Source organism: Hyla sarda, chromosome 1 (genome assembly GCF_029499605.1).
Source record: "Hyla sarda isolate aHylSar1 chromosome 1, aHylSar1.hap1, whole genome shotgun sequence".
Taxonomy (NCBI): domain Eukaryota; kingdom Metazoa; phylum Chordata; class Amphibia; order Anura; family Hylidae; genus Hyla; species Hyla sarda.
The window spans coordinates 297,425,141-297,444,758 of NC_079189.1; the positions used below are offsets into that span (position 1 = coordinate 297,425,141).

At 42.7% G+C, this 19,618-nt stretch overlaps 1 protein-coding gene across 1 annotated transcript in view; it reads left to right on the forward strand.

Annotated features, from left to right (window-relative positions):
* The window catches only part of C2CD4C (C2 calcium dependent domain containing 4C), a 47,361-nt gene extending 30,294 nt beyond the window's left edge, over positions 1-17,067 (forward strand). Inside the window, exon 2 of the mRNA XM_056518037.1 lies at positions 13,094-17,067. Within this exon, the coding sequence (XP_056374012.1) occupies positions 13,147-14,451 (1,305 nt within the window). The 5' untranslated portion in view covers positions 13,094-13,146 and the 3' untranslated portion in view covers positions 14,452-17,067. The remainder of the gene's footprint in view (positions 1-13,093) is intronic.
* Positions 17,068-19,618: the final 2,551 nt, after the last annotated feature.

Sequence of the window (19,618 nt, forward strand, 5' to 3'; positions counted from 1 at the left end):
GCCGGCATCGTGACAGTAGATCCGGCCATGGATTCCGCTGAAGTTCCTCTGCCAGTTGTCGCCGACCTTCCCACACTGGTCGCCCAGCAAGCCCGACAGATTGCCCAACAAGACCACCAGCTGTCGTACTTGACCACCATGACTCAGCAACTCCAGTCGCAGCTACAGCAGATTCAGTCTCAGCTACAGCAGCAGCAACCATCTCCTCCGCCAGCTCCTGCACCTCTTCCGCAGCGAGTGGCCACTCCTAGCCTCCGCCTGTCCTTGCCGGACAAATTTAATGGGGACTCTAAGTTTTGCCGTGGCTTTCTTTCGCAATGTTCCCTGCACTTGGAGATGATGTCGGATCAGTTTCCTACTGAAAGGTCTAAGGTGGCTTTCGTAGTCAGCCTTCTGTCTGGAAAAGCCCTGTCATGGGCCACACCGCTCTGGGACCGTGATGACCCCGTCACTGCCTCTGTACACTCCTTCTTCTCGGAAATTCGAAGTGTCTTTGAGGAACCTGCCCGAGCCTCTTCTGCTGAGTCTGCCCTGCTGAACCTGGTCCAGGGTAATTCTTCCGTTGGCGAGTACGCCATACAATTCCGTACTCTTGCTTCTGAACTTTCCTGGAATAATGAGGCCCTCTGCGCGACCTTTAAAAAAGGCCTATCCAGCAACATTAAAGATGTTCTGGCCGCACGAGATACTCCTGCTAACCTGCATGAACTCATTCATCTAGCCACTCGCATTGACATGCGTTTTTCTGAGAGGCATCAAGAGCTCCGCCAGGAAAAAGACTTAGATCTCTGGACACCTCTCCCACAGTCTCCATTGCAATCTGCGCCTAGGCCTCCCGCCGAGGAGGCCATGCAAGTGGACCGGTCTCGCCTGACCCTGGAAGAGAGGAATCGCCGTAAGGAAGAGAATCTTTGTCTGTACTGTGCCAGTACCGAACATTTTTTGGTGGATTGCCCCATCCGTCCTCCACGTCTGGGAAACGCACGCTCGCACCCAGCTCTCGTGGGTGTGGCGTCTCTTGATGCTAAGTCGGCTTCTCCACGTCTCACGGTGCCTGTACGGATTTCGCCTTCAGCCAGCTCTTCCCTCTCAGCCGTGGCCTGCCTGGACTCTGGTGCCTCTGGGAATTTTATTCGGGAGTCCTTGGTGAATAAATTCCGCATCCCGGTGACCCGTCTTGTCAAGCCACTCCACATTTCCGCGGTCAACGGAGCCAGGTTGGATTGCACCGTGCGTTTCCGCACGAAGCCCCTCCTAATGTGCATCGGACCTCATCATGAGAAAATTGAGTTTTTGGTCCTCTCCAATTGCACTTCTGAAATTCTCCTTGGACTACCCTGGCTTCAACACCATTCCCCAACCCTGGATTGGTCCACAGGGGAGATCAAGAGCTGGGGTACCTCTTGCTTCAAGGACTGCCTTAAACCGGTTCCCAGTACTCCCTGCCGTGACCCTGTGGTTCCTCCTGTATCCGGTCTCCCTAAGGTCGTTATGGACTCTGCCCGCCTTAAGAAGTGCCTCTCCCCCCCTCCCAGTCCACTCAGGCAAGCCTCGGTGCCTCCTCATGGCCCTCGTCCTGGTGTCACACTGCCCCGTGCCAGGCCTCGCCCTCTGCCCTCCCTCCCCATTCCCACTCCTGCTGTACTGCCTGCCGTTGAGGAATCCCTCCATCCTTTCCCGGTGTCCTCATCCCAGGGGGGGCAGTTACCGGACAAAGAGAAGGGGAGACCTAAGGGGGGGGGTTCTGTTACGCCTAGCGCTCCGGGTCCCCGCTCATCCCCGGAGCGCGTACGGCGTCTCTCTCTCCGCAGCGCCCCGGTCGGTCCCGCTGACCGGGAGCGCTGCACTGTCATGGCCGTCGGGGATGCGATTCGCACAGCGGGACGCGCCCGCTCGCGAATCGCATCCCAGGTCACTTACCCGTTCCCGTCCCCTGCTGTCATGTGCTGGCGCGCGCGGCTCCGCTCTCTAGGGCGCGCGCGCGCGCGCCAGCTCCCTGAGACTTAAAGGGCCAGTGCACCAATGATTGGTGCCTGGCCCAATTAGCTTAATTGGCTTCCACCTGGTCCCTGACTATATCTGACCTCCTCCCATGCACTCCCTTGCCGGATCTTGTTGCCCTTGTGCCTAGTGAAAGCGTTTTGTGTGTCCAAAGCCTGTGTACCAGAACTTCTGCTATCCACCCTGACTACGAACCTTGCTGCCTGCCCCGACCTTCTGCTACGTCCGACCTTGCTTCTGTCTACTCCCTTGTACCGCGCCTATCTTCAGCAGCCAGAGAGGTTGAGCCGTTGCTAGTGGATACGACCTGGTCACTACCGCCGCAGCAAGACCATCCCGCTTTGCGGCGGGCTCTGGTGAAAACCAGTAGTGACTTAGAACCGGTCCACTAGCACGGTCCACGCCAATCCCTCTCTGGCACAGAGGATCCACCTCCTGCCAGCCGGCATCGTGACACACATTAGGTTATAAAGCAGCTAAGGAGGCCTTTTTCTACTGTTAAAAGGTCCCCTGGAAAACATTTTTTTTAAATCAACTGGTGCCAGAAGGTTAAACAGATTTGTAAATTACTTCTATTTAAAAATCTTAATTCTTCCAGTACTAATCGGTTGCTGTTAACTACAGACAGGAAGTTCTTTTCTTTTTGAATTTCCTTTCTGTCTGACCACAGTGCTCTCTTCTGACACCTTTGTCCATTGTATGAATTGTCCGATGCAGGATAGGTTTGCTATGAGGACTTGCTCCTACTCTGGACAGTTCCTAAAATTTACAAAGGTGTCTGCAGAGAGCACTGTAGTCAGACAGAAAGGAAATTCAAAAGGAAAAGAACTTCCACTGGAACATACAGCAGCTGATAAGTACTGGAAGGATTAAGACTTTTAAATATAAGTAATTTACAAATCTGTTTAACTTTATGACACCAGTTGATAAAAAAAAATGGTTTCCAGTGGAGTCCCCCTTTAAAGAAGTGCTCTAGTAATTTCTGGAGTCATGTCCTTAATTTGAGTGTTGTAATGTTATGGTATCCCCCCCCCGGAAATTACATCTTACATCTCCCCACAGACATACCGACCACAGCAGCCCCTCTGCTTTGGTGCTCCACTGCTCCTCTGGGCTGGTGTGGCTTGACCATTGCAGTAGGTCCCTGGACCGGAGGAGCAGTGGCACACTGAAGTCCCGACTTGTGCTCTCCAGACGTCCCCTGATGTCCTCCTGGTGCTCCTTGGGATGCAAGGTCAGGACCTCACTTCTTAGAAGTACAGGAAGCCACTTCTCACTGACTCGTGACTAGAGCACCAGCACAGGCAGCACAGGACATGACCACTTTAAGAACTTAAGAACAGTGACTAGTGGCTGCTGCAGCACTATATAAAAATACAAAAACTGTCAATTTTATAAAAAAAAAAAAAAGAGAAGGGACGGTTTAAAAGCCTCCCAAAAGAACAGTATTGTCCCATTCAAAATTGGACATATGGTCAGCCTGCATAATCCACCACGTAATGATAGCTAAGATCAAGACACTCACGTATCTCTGGTACAAAATTTCTTTATTCCATCTTGACTAAAATCAGCATCAGGAAGCTGCAGGATGATGGAACAAAAGGTCCCTGTAACTTCTGTGAAATGTACGTCATTCTGCACCCTTCTAATGCTGATATTAATCAAGTTGGAAAAAAGAAGTTTTGTACCAGAGATACGTGAGTGCCGTGATCTTTTCTATCTTTACGTGGTGGATGAACTTTGGAGATGCAATCTATTATTCACAGAGCACCACTGATATATCCTGCAGTAATGCTGGTGTGACCCGGATGTAATCTAGTGCTCTCACAGGTGTACACCTATTCTTGGCAGTGTCGACTGCACCTTTCTGACTGTGTGTGTAATCAGCCTACATAATGATTGTAATGAGTGTGTTTCTTGCTAGCTCTGACAGCAGCTTTTGCTCTCCCTCAGCTGCGGCTTTGCTGTTTTGATGCCCAGGCCAATCAGGAGGCATGTATGACTGGCTAATTGTGTCTGGCTGTAGCACCCACACCCTCCTAAGCTGGTTTATTCATACTGTGCTCAATCTTTATATTCTTGACTCTATGTCCCTGGCTTTGGTTTTTTATTTCTGTGTATCTTATGTATTTTCTTGGTCTTTTATTTTTGCTTTATGATTTTGTACTGCACAGCTCTCTCTGTTACTGTCTTGGCTTGTTAAACTCTGATTATACATTTGATTTTGCATTCCCTGTTAGTGCTCATATTGCTGTTCAGTATTTTGTGAACTCTTTTGTGCTCAGACCTTTTTCCTGACTTCCATACTGTGTTTGTTACTTTAACTTCACTATACCTTAGTAGCGTAGGGACTGGCACTGTGGTGGGGGCAACCCTATTAAGGAGGTGGGTTCCCCAGAAGGTAGGGACAGAGAGTGTGTGTCAATTCAGAACCTTACTTATTCCTGCCCAGTGTGACAATAATCCTAATTTTTCTATTTCCTGTTCTCACATTCCGGTAACAGCTGTAATGTTAGGTGAGCCAGATGACATGTTCTTTTTTCTCCTAATCTGTTTCTTTTTCCTGATTGTAGGGGTTACCTTTTACTCTAATCCTGTGCAGAATACTTTCCAGCAGCTTCCTCCATATCCTCACAGATAGAAGAGGAAGTCTCAGCTTGGTTTTTGACATAGTAATCACAAAGAAGACTGCGAGATTTCAGGATTATTTTAATATAGATAACAAAATTGAATATTGGAAAAATAAAAAACCATCACCAGAAATACATATAAAATATGTTAAACTTAAAAATCCTTGATTTAAACAATTGGTCATTTTCTGATGACACATTGGCCCTTATTTACTAAGAGTGGAGTGTAGGTTTCTTTGTGGGTTTTAATTCCCTACAATTTATTTTCCACGGTATTTACTAAGGTTTCCCTATATGTTCCACTTTCCCTATATTTAGCTGTTTGTACACATGCTCTGATATGTCTGGTTTTCCTCAGCTCAAATCCACCACATTTTTTGTGGAAACCTTAGTAAATATGTAGTTTTTTTTGTGAAAATGTCAGGGTCATGCCCCTTTTTGGGAGACCATGCCCCCTTTTCTCGCCGGTCACGCCCCTTTTTTGGGTTTTCTTAGCAAAATGGAGAGTTAGTCGGGGTTTTTTCTGGCACAGACAGAATTTCTGGCGCAATGCGACAGAATCTGGCGCACAACCCAACAAAACTTGTGGGGTTTGCAATAGTAAATGAGGGCCACTACCTTTAAGGGTGTATTCACATGCACAGTATCCTGTACATATCTGATGCTCAGGATTAAAAGCTGCAGATTTGAAGCTGTGTTCAATTATCTATGTGTACATTGAACTTTGCATCAAATATTCGCAGGATACTGTATGTGTGGATACATTCTAAGGAGGACTGTAAAGTTCCAATAAAAAAAGGAAGCCTCGCACCCAACTCTCCATATTGATCCTTAGGAGAGAAAACATTGGAAGTTATGTGACTCCTTTTGGCTTTGCTGATTGGCTGAGAGCTTCCAAAAATGCTGTTCATCCTGCAGTGATATAATAGGTAATCCTCTGGTTCCAAGAAAGTACTAGATCTAAAATTGAAGCTGCTTTTCCTACCAGTTAGAGGCTCATACACTGTTTTCTCATAAATCACCATATGTTACTTTGTGATAAAGTATCTAAAATGGAAATGAATGGAACAGTGTCCTGAAATGATAATCTCACACACCGTGTTTCTATCTAGTGCTGGATAAGCTTACAGCATAAAGATATAGAACATGTGCTCATAGCCTCACCATACTGTGAATGGTAAAGCACTCCTCTGAAGCTACAGTTTATCCAGCTATTACACACTTATGCAGGAATAGCCATTTATCGGTTTGCAGATATGTTAACCACAGCACAGCCCTGATACTTTTCTTCAACTTTATCATTTGCTTTAACATTTATATAAACTGAAAGAGCTAAGTGTACTTTTACTCCCTTGCCTGAATATTTACCTCGAGGATGGCAATTGATTCCCTATAGTTTATCTGACAGGCATCTCCAATGTCTAGTCTGTCTCCTCCGGCCTTCCGATCTAACTTGTTTTAGAGAAGTGATCAATGTAGCATTCTATGTTTTCTGCACATTTTTGTAAGTGTCTTGTTCACATGAAGCAGCTTTACAGTTCAAAGTATGTAGTACATAAATAGATGCTGTATACAGTAACATGTTTCTAATACTTTTTTAGGGGCAAGTAATGAAGCTATAATAATGATATAACTAAGAGAAAAGGGTCAATATTGGACATGACACTTTTTTTTTATCCTTCCAACACATTGGCTGGTATCAGCAACAGCTGCAGATGTATTAAATGCTGGGGAAGTAGGGCCTGACTATCGGGATACTGGGAAAGTTCCCATGCTTGGCTGTACAATCCAGAAAGTAGTGTGGGCCGGCCACCGCCTCACACTAGCATACAAGGTCCTGACATTAGTATCAGGACCTTGTATGCAGCAGCCACAGAGTAGCAGAGCTGAGAGCTATAAGCTCCCAGCCCTGCCACTCACTCCACTCACTGACTCCAGCGAGGCAGGGCAGGATGTCCACGTCATTGCAAGGGTGGTGCGATGATATGATGTCATCACGCCACCTACAAGATGACGCAGGGGGGACAACCTACCTAATATGGAGTGCAGAAAGGCGGGAGCCTGTCCACCTACCTAATATGAAGAGGAAATATGTAATATATAAAGGGGAGATATACCTATACCTAGCTAATGTGGAATGGGAGTGCGGGAGAGAAGCCTACCTACCTTATTTAAAGAGTGGTAAAAATTTACCTAGCTAAGATAGAGGGAGGGAAGGGGAACTTTGCTTGCCTACCTAATATAAAGGGGATCTACCTAGTTAATATGTAGGGAGAGGAGGAGGAGCAGCCTGCTTACCTACCTACCGAACATGAGGTGGGAGGGGGAGAGAAATCTATCACCTAGCAATTATGGAGGGAGAGAGGGGGGCGGGGAGAAGTCTACTTACCAAATGTAAAGGGGGGGGGATATCTACCTGCTATAACTGCTATATGGGGGCACAAAGGGGGCACAACTATGATATGGGGGCACAGAGGAGGCCTTACTAATGTATGGGGGCACAGAGGGGAATTAACTACTGTATGGTGGCACAGAGGAGGCTTAACCAGTATATGGGGGCACTGAAGGGGTCTAACTACTGTGTGGAAGCATAGAGGGGCCTAACTGCTGTATGGGGGCACTATTACTATGTAAGGCAATATTGATAGAAGTTTGTATAGTAGTGAAGACATTGCTGAAGCAAGGAGCCAAAAATGTTTGTCTGGCAGATTCTGCGGTGACCAGTCTTGGCCGGGAGAAAGAAAAGTAAAAGTAAACGACTCTGATCAAAGAAGATGTCAGATGTGATTCACTGGATGTAACTGTAAGCACTCATATAGTCTGCACATCTGATGTAGTGTTGGTGCCTACTTGTATATGATCACTGTATGGGGTAAACCTTGGTCTTTGCATAGCGGATTGTTTTCATTAGCAGTGTGGTGGTATTATTTCTCCCTTGTATATTATTGAAAATATCGATCTCAGTACACAGGATTTGGTCAGTAACAGTATGTTGATGATATGTATGAGAATAATATTCCTCCTTGTATATTGGTATTATTGGTTATATGTATGGTGATAATATTTCTCCTTGTATACTGGTATTGTTTGTAATATTGGTCTTAGTATACAGGAAGTGGTCAGTAACAGTATGATGGTAATATGTATGATGATACTATTCCTCCTTATATACTGGTATTATTGGTCTCAGTATACTGGATTTTCACATAGAACCTTTTTCAAACATTGCTGCATTTTTCACTATAATGGAGTGTTGCCCAATTTTACTTTTAGAATTTTTGAACTGTGATATATTTGTTTAATATGCACATAATATAGGTATGCGTGTGTGTACGTTGGCTGGCACAATCGCACAGCGCTGTGGGGCTGGTATGCAGGGATTTCCGGGGCTTGTTTTTATCCTCAGTCCGGCCCTGTGGAGAAGGTAGGTTGAACTGACTGACAGTGGATGGTGCAGTGTTAGCTGTTAATGTTTATTGATGTGAATAGGGGTTCTTCTTGTGTAATGTACTGCTCTCCCAGTCTAGGATGTAATTTTTATTGGATCCTTGACGTCATATACATGATGGTGTCTGTATATCTTAAAGGGGTACTCTGGTGGAAAACAATTCTTTTAAAATCAACTGGTACCAAAAAGTTAAACAGATTTGTAAATTGCTTCTATTTAAAAATCTTAATCCTTCCAGTATTTATCAGCTGCTGTATAATACACAGGAAGTTCTTTTCTTTTTGAACTTTCTTTCTGACCACTGTGCTCTCTGCTGACACCTCTTTCCATGTTAGGAACTGTCCAGAGCAGGAACAAATCCCCATAGCAAACTACTCCTGCTCTGGACAATTCCCGACATGGACAGCAGTGAGCACTGTGGTCAGACAGAATAGAAATTCAAAAAGAATAGAACTTCCTGTGGAGCATACAGCAGCTGATTAGTACTTGAAGGATTAAAGGGGTCATCCACCATAAGGTGATTTTAGTACATACCTGGCAGACAGTAATGGACATGCTTAGGAAGGATCTGCACTTGTATTGGACTAAATGGCTATGCTGTGAGATTACCATAACATTGTGGCTAACTTTCTGTGAACTTGTATTTCCTGTTTTCTTGTTTGCCTACAAATCCCATGATACCATTTTCCTCCTTCCCACACATCAGCTACCCCACCCATTGAAACTAAATGAGCTGCAGACCTGTGGTCTTCAATCAGGATGCTTACAGCTGTTGCATTAGTTGCAGATTGATCCCTCCACCCATTGAAGCAGACAGGCTCCCTGTCATCAGCTGACTAGTGAGTCAGGTCTCGACCGCATTGCAAGCTGGGAAAAATTCCGAGACATTTGTATGCTGTTAAAAATAAATATTGGGGTGAAAATCACATAAGAATTGTGAGAAAACCGTCACACATAGGTATAGACACTATATTATGAACTACACTAACTTTACAGCCCCAGTAGCATAGTCAAATAAAAAAAATTCCCGGAATACCCCTTTAAGATTTTTAAATAGAAGTAATTTATAAATCTGTTTAACTTTCTCGCACCAGTTAATTAAAAAAATAAAATAAATTTTTTTCCACTGGAGTACCCCTTTAAGTAAATAGATAATTCTCCTACAATGTCTGAATGATGCTGATACATCTGCAACACCCAGCACTAGGTATAGAATCTTTACAGAATGCCAGATAAAGACAGCTTTATTGGGGCAATATAGGTAACTCTGTTATAGGGGCACTGTGGCTTGCTTTGCAGCTTTCACTATTTCGGAAGTTTGGGGGTACTGTATTCTTAGAGAATAGTGTAGAAGACTCTTGAATTAACAAACAAACCTGCAAAGATGGCACTGTTGTGCTGTTGTGAGGACACTGCAAATTCATAATGTGAGGACGGTTTATTACAAAGAGTGGTCACTTCTTACTTAATCTAAGGTCTTCAACAGTCCTGTGCGCCTAGACTAAGACAGAGCATTGTTTTACATGCTTGTCATGCTCAGAGTGAATCCGAGGGACAGTTTTGGCATGTACTCTTATAAAGCCACAGCATTTTATAAACAAAAAAAAAAAAATAGTCATAATTTTATGTACACCCTGTTCCAAATTATTATGCAAATTCTATTTAAGTGTCACAAAGATTAGATATTTTGGTTTTCAGTTTAACTCAAGCATGACATTGTGTCTCAGGGCTCTTTTGATCACTGAAAACAATCTAGGACACCTGAGATAATTAGATTGCCAGGTGAGCCCAATTTAAGGAAAAACTACTAAAGGTGGGTGTTCCACATTATTATGTAGAGCACCATTTTCAAGCAATATGGGCAAGAAAAAGGATCTCTCTGCTGCCGAAAAGAGTGAAATAATTCAATGCCTTGGACAAGGTATGAAAACATAGATGTTTCACGAAAAGATAAGAGTGATCATCACACTATTAAGAGATTTGTGGCTGATTCAGAGCACAGACGGGTTTCTTCAGATAAAGGCACATTTAGAAGGATTTCTGCCAGATCCATGCAGAGAGCAGCTGCTAAAATTCCATCACATAGCAGCAAACCTATATTTGAAGCTCCTGGTGCCTCTGGAGTCCCACGGACATAAAGGTGTAGAGCCCACCAGAGTCTTGTAACTTTGCATAAACCTTCTATCTGGCCACCACTAACCAATGCCCACAAGCAGAAACGGCTGCATTGGGCAGAAAAATACATGAAGACTATTTTTCAAACAGTCCTGTTCACTAGATGGTTGGTAGATGGCCACCCTGTTTCAACAAGGCTGCGACATCAGCAAGGCAGTGGTGGAGTTATGTTTTGGGCTAGAATCATGGGAAAATAGCTGGTCGGACCCTTTTATGGTCCCAGAAGGTGTTAAGATGACCTCTGCAAAGTATGTGGAGTTTCTGACTGACCACTTTCTTCCCTGGTACAGAAGGAAGAACTATGCTTTCCATAATAAAATCATCTTCATTCATGACAATGCACCATCTCATGCTGCAAAGAATACCTCTGGATCAATGGCTGCTATGGGGATAAAAGGAGAGAAAGTCATGGTGTGGCCTCCATCCTCCCCTGACCTCAATCCTATTGAGAACCTTTGGAGCATCCTCAAAAGATCTATGAGGGTGGGAGGCAGTTTACATACAAACAGCAGCTCTGGGAGGCTATTCTGACATCTTGCAAACAAATTCAAGCAGAAACTGTCCAAAAACTCACAAGTTCAATGGATGCAAGACTCGTGAAGCTGCTATCAAATAAGGGGTCCTATGTTAAAATGTAACGTGACCTGTTAAAATGTTTAAAAAGTTAAAATGTTCTTAAAAGTTTGATTGAAATAGCTTTTGATTTCAGTACATATGCTGCAAACACAACAAAAGACAATTTTCAGTTGTTTACAACCTATGAAGTGTTTTGAAACTTACTGTGCGTAATAATTTGGAACAGTGCATTGTAAGTTTTTTATGTTTAAACAAAATACTGTTCTCATTAAGAGGTTTGTTCAATAAAATTTGAATTGTACTCTTGATAGTTGATAACATAAGAATTATGCTGACTGTTATTTACATCAATTATTTAGGTAAATGAGAAAATTATAATTTGCATAATAATTTGGAACAGAGTGTAAATAGAGAGTAAATTCTTGCCAAAATCCCCAATCCTTTCATAATTTAATACTCACAGTTCTATCAGAGCAGAATTAAAGGGGTACTCTGGCCCTAAGTTTTCTTATCCCCTATCCAAAGGATAGGGGATAAGATGTCTGATCATGGGGGTCAGACATCGCAGCGGAATCGTGACGTCACGATACTCCGGCCCCGTAGTCGTGACCCGGCAGACTCCGAGACTAGAGCGCTGTGTGCAGCTCCCAGAGGTGGGTGCTGCATGTGAGATTGCGGGGGTCCCCAGTGGCGGGACCCCCGCGATCAGACATCTTATCCCCTATCCTTTGGATAGAGGATAAGATGCCTTAGGGCTGGAGTACCCCTTTAACAACCTCTTTTTACTTATTTCAGAACCACAAGACCTAAGAAAATGTGTCATGGGGGTTCTTATATGGCTATATTTACATGTTGAAATTTCTGTGCAGAATTCTGCTTGGAATTCTGCACAGAAATTCCGCTGCAGCAGAATCCCGTTAAATTCAATGGGATCCTGCTACTTTGTGCACACGGCAGAATTTTTAAGGTACAGAAATTCTGATTTCCGTTTCTGCAGAAAGAATGAACCTGTTCTATGGGACGGTGCATTCCTGTACAGTCCTAGCGTCGGCATATTATGCTGGCACCTGCAGTCTCCGGAATGTCTGCACAGAGATTTCCTGAGTGGACATTCCGTAGTGTGAACATAGCCTAACTGTGGGTTATTTTCTGAATGGCTAAGATGCTAAAATGACAGGTCCTCTAAATGTCTCCAGTAAACAGTGGTTAGTACCTACCAAAAGTGGTCCATTGAAGAACAACCAGTAAACTAGTAATATTCCTGAGAGTAAACCATCTTTTTTGATTATTCACATTTTCATTTACATCATGTTGTGACCAGGTGCAAGTGTATTATGTACCTAGGGAAGAGATGGCTCCAGGATTCACCGTGGAAAAAAAGGCTGTTTACATTGGGCAATGTTCTGCTGAGAGACCGTGTGTCCAGGTGTTTATATAAATGGTCCTTTGACTCATACTATCTGCCTAAATGTTGTTGCAGACCAAATTACACTTCTTCATGGCAAGAGTATTCTTTAAGGGCCGTGGCCTCTTAGCAAAGCATCTGTGGGATGTAATAAAAAGAAAACATATCTGATTCTTAAAGACCCTGTGCACCATTTACGGGACATTCTAAAGGCATGCAGATACCGCACGGCACCTTCAGAGGAGTCAATGGGTCAGAACTGTTTTATGACACGAGAGGGGCCCACACTATATTAGACGGGTGCTTTTAATGTTCTGAGTGATCAGTATATGAAGAGAGTGGGAGTGTGCCAGTTCAGCAGACTGTGTAAAGAACCAGGAAGCATATGACTTACTGAGCAGAAAAGCTTTTTGTGCCAAGTAACCTAGGGCAATAAATAATCCAAGTGACAACAGTACACTTCTTAACTCCTTACACAACAGTGAAATTACAGATGTCTTGGCATGCTGATCATATGTTAGCTACTGTATACTTCTTGCATATTTTTGAGTTCCCTCTCTACATATGTAATGAAACAATTTCCTTTATATGGTGAACTCACATTAAAAACAGTAATTTTTAATATGAAAAATTAATAAGAACACAAGCTCTCTGTTTCCAATTTTGAAGGCTATTCCTAAACTATACAGTGAAAGTCAATGAAAGTTCTTAGCCAGCAAGAATCACCTGCCAACTTACTTTCTTGTCCCGTTTCAGACACTGTTACTAAGCGGAGTTGGATGCTTTGACTATACATTAATGTTCTTAGAAATAATTCTTCGTAAGGTAAAACTTAACTTCCTTCTCTTTATTTTGCAGGCAGTTCAGTCTGTGACAACATAATTTAGATTTCACTCCACTCAAGAAACACAATGTGGCTGCTGGAGAGGATCCGAGGCACAGTGGATCATGGCAGTGGTCGACAGGCAGGAGAATCTGGTGATAAACAGTCAAAAGGTGGATCATACAGCAATGTGCTGACTCCAGACAAGATTCCAGATTTTTTCATTCCACCAAAACTCACTAGTGTACCGGCAGAAGGAGCTGAAGGTGCTGCAGCGGGTGAAGCAGTGCAATCCAAACCTAACATAGGTACTTCTGCTTCTGAGCAAAACTTGTCAGGAAGACGTCCACAACGCAGCCCTCGCCTACCAACTAAAGCCACTTCAGAGAGCAGAAACCTTGTGAAAGCTGCAAATCGGCACATCATTCAGATTGAAAGTGCAGATGAGTGGGCTTCAGAGGAAGACTTGGGTACCAATGCAGACCCACAATCTCAAACTGCTATGTCTCTTCCATATGTTCCAAAGGCCCAGACATCATATGGCTTTGTCACCCTGATGGAAAGTCCACATACCCGACGTAAAGAGTCCCTCTTTCACACTGACCAGGGGTCTCTTTCCCCATGTCCATCACAGTCGAGTTCACCTAGTTCTCAAAGACGAAGTGGTACAGAAGGAGGATCCCAGCTAAACACTTCAGATTTTGGGATGTCTTTGATGAATCCATACCGATATTTTAGTGGTGGTGAAAGTGATACCTGCTCCTCAGCAGAATCCTCACCATTCAGTTCACCATTACTTTCCCGCTCAGTCTCTCTGCTGAAAATATTTACACCAGACACACAATCAAAACTCATCAAACTCAAGCACTCAGTAGCTAGAAACAGTTCACTATCCACCGATGAGTGCAGTTCTGCTGACACTAGTCCCAGCATGCCTAGAAGAAGAGTAAGAGGTGCCAAGGGTGCCGGGATAGGTTCTGGACAGCAAGGTGTGCTACCTTTAGATCTTCTACAGAAGGAACATAATGTTGTCCTAAGTAAAGGAGGCAGCATGAGACTATCAGCAGAGTACGACCCATCTAATGCCCGTCTCAGAGTACGGTTAATAGCAGCGGAGCATCTCTTTGACAAGCTTTGTGATCTCAAGGGGGTAAACTGCTGTGTGGTTCTCTATCTGAATCCTGGTAAAGTTCACCGCCAGAGAAGCACTATTATCAAGAACAGCCGAAACCCGGTGTTCAATGAAGACTTTTTCTTTGATGGATTGGTGGCTGGCAGTGCTAAAAAGATGTCACTTAAACTAAAGGTGCTAAACAAGGGAAGCAGCCTTAAAAGAGACACTCTCCTTGGAGAGAAGGAGATCCCTCTGACCTCACTTTTGCCCTTTCTTTGAGAATGGAGCAGCTATGTTAGAGTGCATGGTGTGTGAAAGAGAGCTGTTTGTTCTCTGCAGTGGTGAGTGCATGTAGTAGCTACCAAACTATATACTATCCCATAGATGATGAAGCACAGCCCTGCAAAGCATTGCACTTGGCAGCAAGAATACAGAGGTTAGTATTTCCATGGCTAGAAAAACTTGAAAGCCTTCATTCAAAAAATAACAGAGTGTTGAGCTTCCACTGCGATAGTGAACTGCAAAGCACTGTAAATTATAACGGCGTCTGCAAGCTTTAGGGACCTTTATGTTTTGACAAATCAAACTGATTTCATGGAGAGGTCTAAAGAGAATTAAGATAAGTAAACTCAGATGATGAAGGAACATTAATAATGTATCTACAGAACACTGTGCATTGCCCTGAGAGCTCAAAATCAAAGCCTACTGCTTGTGCAAAGAGAATTCTCACAATACGTTCTCATGGGCAAATCCTGGCCATTATCTTAGATAAAGGAGAATAGTAAATATAACCTCTTGTTATAGCTGCCATATGTACACATATTAATACCGTATGTTGTATTGCTGCATGAGTTCGTATTCAATCTGCGTGCTTGCATAGCAACAGTAGGCATGCAACACATGTACTTTATAGGAATCTAATTTAACAGAATAAATTGGCAGCTATGCCTCTGGTTATATAATATTAGTTATTTTTAAATTAAGTATCTTAGCAAGAATTACAGTAACATGCAGTAACTCCATGGTCCTCATCGGTTAGCCAGAGATTGGCGGGCACCAGCTACTGTATCAGATCGCAGCGAACAGGACAGGACCTCTCATAGCTTTTAACTATGGACCTACAAAAAAGGAGATTTTCTCGCAAATGACTTGAATCCTTGTGTTCTGCTATATGATATAATATTATAGGATACTTTCTCTTACAAATAATAGATGCTTCCAATCCTTCTCCAGGTGTACTTTTCACCATCTGGATGGACAGAAGACCCAGCAATCGTTTCTTCCTTTAAGCAATTGTTCCTATCTGTTTCATAAACTGCATTCTTTCCTTTAAGATCCTGGTGGTTTCTGGCCCTCCCACACAGAATATAATGTTCCATCCAATTTGTTCTTTCTCTTTCACACCTAGAATGTAAGAAGATGAAGTGTGGGTATTTACATCATACATGCTCCTTGTGCAGATGGTGTATTCAAAAGGTCAGACATTCCCTTCTGGGTAAATGAATGCGAAATGAGACTGGTTAACCCATACAGCACCACAGCCTTTAACTCATTTTTAATGAACTTCAGATCTAAGTCCTTGTTTAATAGGGAACAGGTGATTGAACACTAAGTAAAGAACTTGGTTCCACCCGGGTCATGTACACACATGGAAAAAATGTAAGTGTCCCGTTATTTATTTGCTCTCTATTTAGAACATAGGTTACAGGAAGATGAAAATATGAAATTGTAAACCTCTTTTTGAGGTTTTGTATCATAAAGTTAATAAAGCTCTTAACCGTTGTATGATTAGAGTAAGATAATTTATATATGCCCCCTGTACAGTTAGCTTTGCTAAGTCTGACATATTAGTTGATATTTACCAAACGTTTAGTTTGAACATACAGCCCTTTTTTCCTCTTACCACAAAGACATTTAATACCCTCCTACTCTTTGGTACAGCACATTGAAAGTGAATTTTTTATGTATGGTCAACTTATGATAGTAACAAGGCTATGCAGAATACGTGTTTTATTAGCTTATACAACATGCACAGACCTATTTGGTGGTACACACACTCACAGACTACAATATGGGTCCACAATGTGGACCAACATAGTCCCTTAATGTGCCACCATCTGGTGCCTTCATGACACAAGAGAAAATAGAAGTAGTAGCTCACCCTACTTGCAACACTGATTCCATATCTCTCTGTCTTTTGCACAATTGCTCCCCACATGGCTAGGAACATGTGTGCCACATTGAATAAATCCAAGGAAATAAAGTCGGTTCAGCACAGTAGTTGACAAGGAATAAACTTCTATCTCAAACTGATCTCAACTGTCAGCTTCAGCTTTATGCTGCCGATCCATGCACAGCAAGAAACAGGGACCCTGTTTCTTACAATGACGTACGTATCGCTCTAAAACACTGCAGTAGTACAGAGGAATCATACAGGAAAACGCCTACAGATCATCAAAGGGGTCCCCAGCAGCTTCTCTTCAACCTGCTGGCCTTGATTATTAGCTCTATCCCTTCTTGCATATAGTTTTCTTTAAAGGGGACCTGTGGCCTACCCCAAAAAATAAAATGTTACTATCATATTACCCTTTAATAGTGTAGAGTGCCCTGGTTATAGACCTTTCTTCTTGACATGCTCTCATGTTTAGGGAATCGTCACATAGACATGAAATTAATTTAAATAATAGGAGAGAATATCAGGTCATGGGCAAGACTATACAGTCAGGGGGTATTAATGTTGAGGGGTACTAATATACTCCCTCAGACTGTATAATTCCCGCTATCACCTGACAGTCACTCCTATTATTAAGATTAAGTTCACGCCCATCTGATGATTCCTTATATTGTCAAACTATAAACTTACATATCTCGGGACTGATAGAGCATATCAAGAAACTGTAAAAAAAAAAAAAAAAAAAGGGTGGAAACAGGACACTAAGCTATTCAATGAGAGTAAAAGCTCTTTCTCTTATTTGGGTTAGCCACAGATGCCCTTTAAATTGAAGATAAGTAGAGGTTCAGTTCAGGCCCACAGAATTGTTAGCCTAGTAACCAAATAACTGTGGTAAGGACACCAAAAATATTACTTACAGATATGAAATTATAGTAAAACTGCCTACTATTCTCTCTGCCTTTTATCTTTATGGCCCTGCCTTTTGGAAAACCCACCTCCTTAGCCAGATATGTAGGTAGGTAGTTGTGTAGCCAGGTAGGTAGGTAGCTAGGTAGTTAGGTAGCCAGGTATGTAGATAGATATCTAGCTAAGTAATTAGGTTTCAGCTTGCTAAACAGTTAGGTAGTCAGTTATGTAGGTAGGTAGCTAGTTAGGTAACAAGGTAGCCAGGTAGGTAGTTAGGTATGTAGGTATGTAGCTAACTAGTTAGTTAGGTAGCCATGTATGTAGATAGGTATTTAGCTAGGTAGTTAGGTATCCAGGTAGGTAGACAGGTAGTTAGATGTGTAGGTAGCCATGTATGTAGGTAGTCAGCTAGCTAAGTAGTTAGGTTTCAGCTAGCTAAACAGGTAGTCAGTCATGTAGGTAGGTAGCTAGTTAGGTAACCAGGTTGGTTGTGTGGTAGCCAAGTAAGTAGTTAGGTATATATATATATAGGTTAGTAGTAAGTAGTTAGGTATATATACAGGTTGAAAAAGCAGAAAAAACAAACAGATACTCCTGTCCAATGCAGCGATCAGCAGAACAGCCTGACTGTGTCCATCTTTCTCCATAGTTCAGGCACTGATCAGTGATGTAATTGCGCTTGCTTTTCCTGGCAGAGATCACAGCTCCTGCGGTTTACACTCACAGGCAGTTTTCACCTGTTTGTGTGTATGTGCATACAACCGAAAGGAGCACTTGCTCACTTTGGGATTTGGGGCAAGTGTCCTGGATCCCCATTAGCAAGTGAGCCTGAACCAGACCTAGGCTTCAGACTCATTAACCCCCCCCCCCCCCCAAAAGCAACGCCACTGCTTGCACCCTACTTAAAATGTTTGCAAGCTTAAAAGGGGTGAGCAGGTTACTCATTTTTAATTTTAATTTAATGTTAAGCAGAATATATGAAAACCTATTTACTAGCTATTGTGAGAATTTTCCAATTTTTCTGTCGTCTGGCTATAGTATCACTTCATCTGTCACAATGACTTGGCTGCAGGGATATCCATAGGCTTTGCATTTTCCATTATGTCAGTATTGACAAAACTTTGTTGCATCTCTTAATGAAGGGATGCTGTTGGGACTGAAGAACCTCCCCCCACCTATATTTTACAGTTTCCTGAAACCATAAGGGCACATGGGCAAAAACCTTGTGCAGCGCTGCGCCATGTCAAGTGGAAATTGGCACTTCATCAAAAATCATGTGTGTGTGAGCATGCCCACAGAGCATGTCTTTTTAACTCTACTCTAAATGACCAGTCATTTACAAGCCCATAAATATTTTCCAAATGTTCATAATTCACCATTGAAAGTCATCCATTGAGCACAGGTTTGGCATAGAAACTGTGCTGTGAGAGATGCAGTGAACCCAGTTGTCTGCATTGAAATACTTTCTAAGGACCATGGCAGCTCCAAGAAGCTGTATTTGTAGATGACAGCTGCTATCTATAGTTACTGTAAATATAGATGAGCTAACGGCTTTAAATTATCCTAGATTTCCTATCAACATTACCATAGCCCAAACAGTGTCCCGACCAACAGATGGCTTATTACAAATTTTGCATATACCGAACGTATTAATATTCCAGAAATGATACATTCTCTATACAGGACAGTAGTTAAAAACCTTCAATTATTTCTTAAAATAGCTCAGATTTGTTTGGATTCATGCTGTAACACGAGAGGGAACTTAGTAAAAGCATCATATAATAATTTATAGTACTTGCAGTGCATGTCAAAAGTCAAAAGCCAACAGCTCTAGCCTTTTTTTTGTCAGGCGAGAGACATTTCAATATAAAATGGTATTAAAGGAAAGCCTGTCACCTCCCCCTTTATAGTGCAGGTAAATAGCTTCTTAATATGTTCATATCATTATTAACAGTAGCTTCATTAGTTAAAATAAGTATTTATTATCTCTACCTGATTATTACCTACTTGTTATCATTGAGGTGGAGCCACACAACTGAAGAGTCACACAGTAAATGGTCCCAAACATGCTCCAGTCTTGTTTAATTGATGCTCTGTTGCTGTAATAGAAGTGTAAAGTATAGGAGTATCTAGCATCTATTTTGTTGAGCCTCCATTTAAAGAGTATTCTAGCATTTGGAGAAAAAAAATCATATGTTGCTGGAGCTGGGGGGGGGGGGGGGGGGGGAGCTTTAGTTACCTACCCCTGGTCCCTCACAACTATTAAAATTCACCTCCTACTTGCCTCCTTCCATCGACAGATCTCCTGTCTTCTTCCAGCTTCTGAGATTACAGCTCAGTGCAGGACCTGTCCACTCAGCCAATGAC